This window comes from Montipora foliosa, chromosome 7 (assembly GCF_036669935.1).
Source record: "Montipora foliosa isolate CH-2021 chromosome 7, ASM3666993v2, whole genome shotgun sequence".
Taxonomy (NCBI): domain Eukaryota; kingdom Metazoa; phylum Cnidaria; class Anthozoa; order Scleractinia; family Acroporidae; genus Montipora; species Montipora foliosa.
Window position 1 is genome coordinate 31,409,610 of NC_090875.1, and position 7,500 is coordinate 31,417,109.

The following is a 7,500-nucleotide window of genomic DNA, read 5'->3' on the forward strand; positions in this document are numbered from 1 at the left end:
CGATCATAGAATTTCTTAATTTCACCACATGTAATCACGTTTTCCACGAAGTGAGCTTTCAGTGGTTAAAGATCTACCTGAAATTGTCTTAAATATCGCGCTAAAATGATCGTTAGCCCACATCGAATTGTAGCTCGTCTTTCCCAAAACCGAATAAAGTAAAATAAACGTAAATCGTAGTTGGAGCCGAGGAAACAGAAATAGTTTACGGGGTAACGCCTTTGTTTACTTTTCACTTACCTTACCACAATGAAAATAAGCAAGCAGTTTTACTCAAACTGGATCCCCTTTTTTGCGTTTACTACCGGAAGGGTCTTCAGTCATACGTGGTATCATACGTGGTAAGTCATTTAGGTAATGATTCATCCACCACAAAAAGATTCCCAGCAATATTTCATTCACACTCACGCACAGTTCGTTCCGTAGTGTGTTCCGGAAAGAGACCGGAAGTGCTTACACCACGCACATGCGCAGACGTTTGACCGCTGTGTTAGCTCTGGCTGGTTCCATCAACAATCCGCGATTCACGGACTTCTAGACGTACTGCGCAGTCTTGACTTTTTCTTTGATCTTTTGCACGACGCGTTAAATTCTAGATTTAAGCGACCAACCTTGTTCCCAGGCTCTCTCTCTCTGTGTTCTCCTCCCAGAGCCTGGGAACGAGGTTGTCAAGCAACATCACATTGAAAGAAAAGAAGTACGAGCGTTTGAAGCTATCTGCGTTAAACGCCATAGGATCGTGGTAATCGTTCCTCCTTGCAGCCTCATCGAAGACCTGATTCGGCCGAACGATTATCTATGAGTAGTTGCCTTCGAGAAGAAAGGGAATTTGTTAAAGGAAATGGCTTCAAACAAGTATTGAGTCATTATTTCTGAAGAACAAGCTCTGTCTTCTGACTTCAGATTTTATGATTGACGAGTCATCCGTTCTAAACAACAATTTGTTCTTGATAGTTGTGGACGAACGTCAAAACACTCCAACATTCAATTTAAGATTTATTCTGCAAAACCGACAAACATTTGAGGCCTCTCTCTGCTTAGCTTTTCTGCCGCTCTTTTTACCTCTTTAGATTGTCGCTCATTAACTTAAAAGTGAATACAGTAGTTTTTCTGCGGTTTCCTTTCCGAAAAGTTGATTGAACTCGACATGCACATAAATTTTCCCACGCCGTTACTGTAGTTATTTGTGTGTTTATTTACATTAGCAATAAAAAAGGCGGAACCATCTGTCATATCACTTTCACTAATTAGATTAACAAATTTGTTGATTCTGAATGCGTCGGTGACAGCAACGGGTGTAGTCCCTTCTTTCCCTCCTCTTCCCAAGCCTCCCTGGGGTGTAGGGATGGCGCAGTGGTGAGGGCACTCGCCTCCCACCAACGTGGCCCGGGTTCGATTCCCCGGGAAGGCTCGGCTTGGCAGGCTCGGCGTCATATGTGAGTTGAGTTTGTTGTTTCTCTACTCTGCACCGAGAGGTTTTCTCCGGGTACTGCGGTTTCCCCTCTCCTCAAAAACCAACATTTGACTTGATTTGTGTTAATTGTTACTTTCAATTTGCAGTGTCCCCAATTAGTGCTTCAGCGCTAGAACGACTAGACACTTAAAATAAAGTTCCTTTCCTTTCCTTTCCTCGGAAATCCAAAATCCCTGAATCTGATTGGCTAATCGCGCGCTCGTAGCCGGTCCAGCTTTTTACGATACGGACCACGGTCCGAAACCTGTTCCGTACTGAGACTGTCGCAGCTAATTGAAAACGTTTTCACTACGGGGCGACACCTCTTAAAATGCAAATTTTCGCTTACTAACCGTTGCAAAGAGAAGGAAAAACATCAGCAGTGGAATAATAGGCCTGGTTATTCTTCAAAAAGGCGAGTATTCGCATGATTTTGCTTACAACACTTTGCTGGTTTGCTGTTTTCAAGTTGCTGGTTTTCTTGACATGCCGTTGAACTAAAACGACTAACTGCACAGCAGAGAGCTCAAATAATGAGATATGAGGGCAGAGACAGATGTTTCAGTATTTTCCACTAAAATTTTTCCTCCTGTTTTAAGAACTTTCGTTTCATTTTAAACAAGACAAATAATTTTAATACGTTGAACATTATTCTGCTGTTTGTACGAATTTTTCAAACATCATTGTTTAGTTTGTTTAGCTCGTTTCTCTGTGCTTGCTATGAAATATAACAGTTTTTTTTAATTGCACCAGGAGATATTTGAAGTTCTGTTTTATCGTTATCTATCATTTTTCTCTGAGCTTTGCGAACAGAGCACTTTTTAACTGTGACAGTGCGACGTAGAGCGCATAGAAAGACTTTGTGCAAACCAGTTTGCCTGGGTTTATTTTCAGAAAAAAACAGCAGAAAAAATAAATACGTTATTCACCGGCTTAGGTCAGCCCGTATAGAGAAAAACTGTGCCCTCGGCCTTGAGTACGTCACTCGGCCTTCGGCCTCGGGCCGTACTCAAGACCTCGGGCACATTTTTTCTCTATACGGACCTTCCAGCCGGTGAATAACATATGTATATCCTCACAGCCGTACAACCAGCCTTGCAGTATTATTTTGTTTTAAACTTTGATTTCTGAAGCAACATTGCACCAATCGTGCGTAGCGCGCCTAACTTGCCCCACAATAAAGAACTGCAACAAAAATAACAACATTTCCTAGTGATCGGTAACAGCTTCTTTAGTAAGAAGACGTTACGGAATCGTTGTATTTTTCGGGAAGTTTTTTTTCTTCTAAACGACGCTACACACTCGATTGCGAGAGGAAAGAAGATCAAAGAAAGTGCATGAAGTTATTGCTTGGACGAAAAATCCATGACGATAGAAATACAGTAGTGATCATTTAACTCGTGTTCGGATGCCTTGCGTATACAGACACTCGAGTCACAAAACACCCAACAATTTTGTTCTACTCCATCCAACGCAATTAACCACACAGCAGCGACCAGAAGCTAGCAATCTGTTTTTTTTTTTTTCCAAATGAACAATCTAACCATCACATTTAGTACTTATGACAGCTGTCAATCAATTAATCACCAATCCGTATTTCCTAGCCAAGTTGAGGACATCCTCTTCCGTTAACCCCAATGCTTCCAAATTTCGTTGTAAATATTGCAATAGATCATTGATAGCTGAAACAAAAAATAAAGTCAAAATGAACACATCAACGTCTGGGAGTAGAACAGAGAACTAAAACATTCTTTACGTTAGTAAAACGTTCTTTATATTTAAACACAAGTAATGACATCAGGCCTTAGTTTATCAAAGGCATTATCCCGTGGATAAGCCAAGATCTAGAGCATAAAATACAGGCCGTGCAAAACGTTGCCAGAGGTTTACTTAGACTCTCAAAGTCATTTAATTTTTTTCCCGCTAAGTGACGAGTGGTTGGGTTAATTTCGACTTCGTCGCTCACTTCAAGCTCGCTTGGCGCGCTTTAATTTCCCAATCGAAGCGGAGTGTTGAGAGAGCGACTTGGCGCAACTGTCTAGCCTTTACTTATATGTGCTTAGAATGTGAATATTCACGATTAAGTGAGCAAAAAATCAAGTCTTTGCACAAATTGAAACTGTCAGATAGACCTCTTACTAATCTAATTAAACTGCAAGTTATGGACCGAGTTTTTCCCGTTGATTTGCGGCCCAAGCGCCTTATCAACGGGGGAAAAAAAACAAGATCCGTAACTTACAGTACGGACCTAGAAACCAGGTTACTAACGTACATATTTATTATATCCCTGAGATTAATCCGTCAATCTGTTAGGTATACAATGTATCCTTTTCCACAGCCGCTCCATTATCCGTAATTTTCAAGACTACTTCCACGTAATTCATAACCGTACCGTCGCCGGAACAAATTCTGATCGGTCCCAAGTCAAGTCTTTTCGGTTACATCTAGCTTCAAAGTCTTTAAATCATCACTTAGAAGAAAAAAGGTGTTTATCAAAATTAAATAGCTGATTTTTACCGACACGCTTTGTTCAAACTTTAACCGGAAGTGGCCAGGTTAGTCATCTTCTCGGAAGTTTTTTCTTGGTAAAAAAGCCTCAACCTTAGTATTTTTTTCTTGATATTACTAAACCAAGGGCTGAACTTTGCAGGGATATTAAGACTTCCCGATATAAAACATGGGCATGGAAAACATAAGGTCTGAAAAACAGGTCATTTCCGGTTGCTTCCAATATGCTTCACATAGGTCCAAGTTGACATAACAGCCACTGGCTAACGATACATTCCCATGAGTTGATTTGTTTACCCATAAAAGGCTAAAAATAGTGCATTACAAAGATAGTTTTCGTTTTGTAATAATAATAATAATAATAATAATAATAATAATAATAATAATAATAATAATAATAATAATATGTGATCTGCTAATCGCCCTTTCTCGCAGTCAGAGACTGAATTACTAAGGGCGCAGCTCAACGAGGTCGGGCCGAAGGAGCTGTGCTGCCGGCCAGGCGCTCGGCCCCTGAACACGACCCATGTATGACCTCGGAGCACAGCACCACAGCCTGATGGAATAGGCCGGGAGTCGATTTTGAGGAGGGAGGAAAACCGGAGTACCCGGAGAAAAACCCTCGGAGTCAGATTGAGATCGACTGAAACTCAGCCCACATACGACCCAAGGCCAGAGTTGAACCTGGGTCACAGAGGTGGGAGGCACGGTTGATGACCACTAAACCACCCTGACCCTAAAATTAATTATACGTTGCTAAAAGAAAGATTGAAAAGTGGCCAAAATTGCACAGAGAATCAGCCTATGGGGACCCCCGAGGGGCTGACATCCAGAACTCGGCTAAAAAACGTTCATTGAAGCTGAAACTTTGGCATGTTACATAAGTCCACATAACAACACTGTGTACCAATTTTAAGTGAAATTGGCCAACCCTCATTTCCAAGTCTGCCCCGGTCTCTCAGGCAGAAGCTCTTAATATATCTTATTAGATGTTTTGGTGTGTAGTATCAGAAACCCATAAGGGTTGAAACGTGTAACGCGCGTTCACAGCTTCCGAATATTCAGTGCGAACTGATTGGTTGAATGTTTCAGTGCTAAGTACCATATTTGGAAACCCCTCGCTCTTGTTGTTCCAAATATGGTACATAACAAATTGTATATTCAGAAGCTTGTTTCCCAGAACACAAGGGGCCGTTACTCGTTTCAACCCTTATGGCTTTCTGGTTGTATCGCAGAGTATTTTTTTACGAGTTGTGCTGCATGTTGACGAGTCCGCTATGGCAAGTTAAAATGCAAATAACGAGTACAAATACTCAGCGATACTACACACCAAAACATCTAATAAGCAAGTTTAACTTATTATAAACAACCCAGAACGTGTGACTGATAGCGGGGTAACGTCAGCATCTAAACTAGTCAAACCAGTCCTCTACTGTACAGTAACGAAGTGTACAATAACTAACTTTATTTCATAGGTACTGAGATTTATCCACGAAAATTATAGTGAATAAAATTCGTACTGATTCTAAATGTAGCCAATCAGGAACAGGAATTACAAAATTTCACTGTGAAGAAATATCGTTCGTCCAATCAGCAACGCGAAAGACGAAATTTCACTAGTGATGAATGGACGTATCGAATGGAACGTCATCCGACAGCCGTTGCACAAAAACCGTGCGCTTTGAAAAATGGCAGAGGGAAGGTTTGCTTTTGTTTGCTCAGTTGAGGAATTTATTTGAGAACAAAAAAACAGAAATGCCGCTAAAAAAATGGAACGAGATGTACGATTGCTTGAACGACTTTTGAAAACGAAAGTCGAAGACAGGAAAATAAGTTATTCCAGCGGCAGGTACAAAACGCTGGTCACAGGGCACAGGACACAGGTCACAGGTCACAGGTCATTGTTTTACCTATACAGGAAGTATCCTAAACATTCATAAAAGCTCACGTAGGTCTAAAAACTTTTCTTTAGGCCTAATTAGGCCTAAAATTAGCTTTTTTGAATGTTTAGGATACTTTTCTTTAGGCCTAATTAGGCCTAAGTATAGCTTTTATGAATGCTTAGGATACTTTCTGTATAGGTTAAATAATGACCTGTGACCTGTGACCTGTGCCCTGTACCCTGTGACCTGCGTTTTGCACCTGCCGTTATTCCAGCGGTTAAGCTGAACAAATGTTGAATACATCAACCAATTTATCATCTCCGTCCGCACCAAACACGGCACGCAATGAATACGAGCCGACTTTCCTTCGAAGTCTAGTGGCTAGCTTCGAACGACAACTGAAGAAAAGGGGCTATTGCGCAAGCATAACAAACGACCTGGTATTTGAGAAAACCAGAGAGCTTCTTTAGTCCAAACAAAAACAACTAAAAAAGCAAGGAAAGGGAAATCAATCCAAAGCGCCGGTAGCTTTGACAAGCGACGAACTAAAAACACTCTTCACTTTGGGTACTTTGAAATACCTGAAACACAGTAAGTGTTGTAAATTTAATTAAACAAATTGTCGGTTGGGCGATTTTAAACCATTGTTTATTGCGTTTATCGCCCCACTCCATTTGTGCGAAATAAATTTGTCTTTCAAACACTGCCACGAAAAAAACCTCAGTACGTATGAAATAAACACACCGCAGCATGGAAAATGCTTTGTACGATTTTTATTCACTCGTTGTTTCGTATCAGAAAACTCACTCGTTCGCTGCGCTCAACTCGTGAATAAAAAACGTGCGCGCGCATTTTCCATGAATTAAACACTATGTACAATATCGTGGAATATTTGAACTCGTTTTGTCCGTTCTTTGTACAAAAACTAATAGGCTGATTTAGCAACAGAACGGGAACGTTAATGGCGACGTCGCGCGCAGCAAAACTACCAATGAGAATTTAGAATAGAGAAGAAAATAGTGGAGTCTACTCTATTCTGAATTCTCATCGATGTTTTTTTCTGCACGCGCCGTCGCCACTGACGTTCCCGCTCTGATGCTAAATCAGCCTAATACAGTTGGATATTAACACGCCATAATGTTGTCAACTCCAAATACCAAATTTCGTCTAGCATTTCCATACAAACTCAGCCTTCACCAGTTTGAGTTAGAAGCAAACTGGAGTCGCATCTACTTTTAAACATTAAGGTGATTCCCAGTTGCTTGTCACTAATGTAAGAAGCAAATAGCTTCTTGTTCGAAAAGAAAGTTTAGCTTTTAACTTGTTGCGTGTTCAACGAACAATCTTGTGAATTAAAGCAAAAAGAAAGGTGATATTTTGATTGTGGTAGCTTTTTATCGACCCCCGTTGCTACAGAATTATTCTTATTTTTATTTTTTTATTTTCTTTTTTTTATTTTTATAGTTTGTTTAACACAAATATACAAAAATGACAAAAAGGCTTATTGGGGGTTCTCGGGAGTTCCAGCACGACGCGCGGGACACATGAGGAAAGGGAAAATCTCGCGCGTCAAACTCGCGCCCCAACACCCGCCAAAGCACCAAAATAGCATGTTTTGTGCTGGAGGAAACTTTTCCTAACCCACCTTTTTTGTCC

The 7,500-nt window shown here is 40.7% G+C and overlaps 1 protein-coding gene across 3 annotated transcripts in view; it reads right to left on the reverse strand.

Moving 5' to 3' along the window:
- The window catches only part of LOC138011796 (RNA polymerase II-associated protein 3-like), a 21,477-nt gene that overhangs the window by 1,444 nt on the left and 12,533 nt on the right, over nucleotides 1-7,500 (reverse strand). Inside the window, exons 9-10 of one of the 3 annotated variants that reach the window (XR_011124780.1) lie at nucleotides 7,490-7,500; nucleotides 246-3,135 (exon numbers count right to left, since the gene is read on the reverse strand). The exon at nucleotides 7,490-7,500 is cut by the window's right edge and continues 84 nt beyond it. Coding sequence is in view for 1 of the 3 variants with exons in the window: in XM_068858999.1 (XP_068715100.1) it covers nucleotides 3,029-3,135; nucleotides 7,490-7,500 (118 nt within the window). In the remaining 2 variants the exon portion in view is untranslated. Of the gene's footprint in view, nucleotides 3,136-7,489 lie in introns of all 3 variants that reach the window. The other 2 variants (XR_011124779.1, XM_068858999.1) reach the window with 2 other exon arrangements.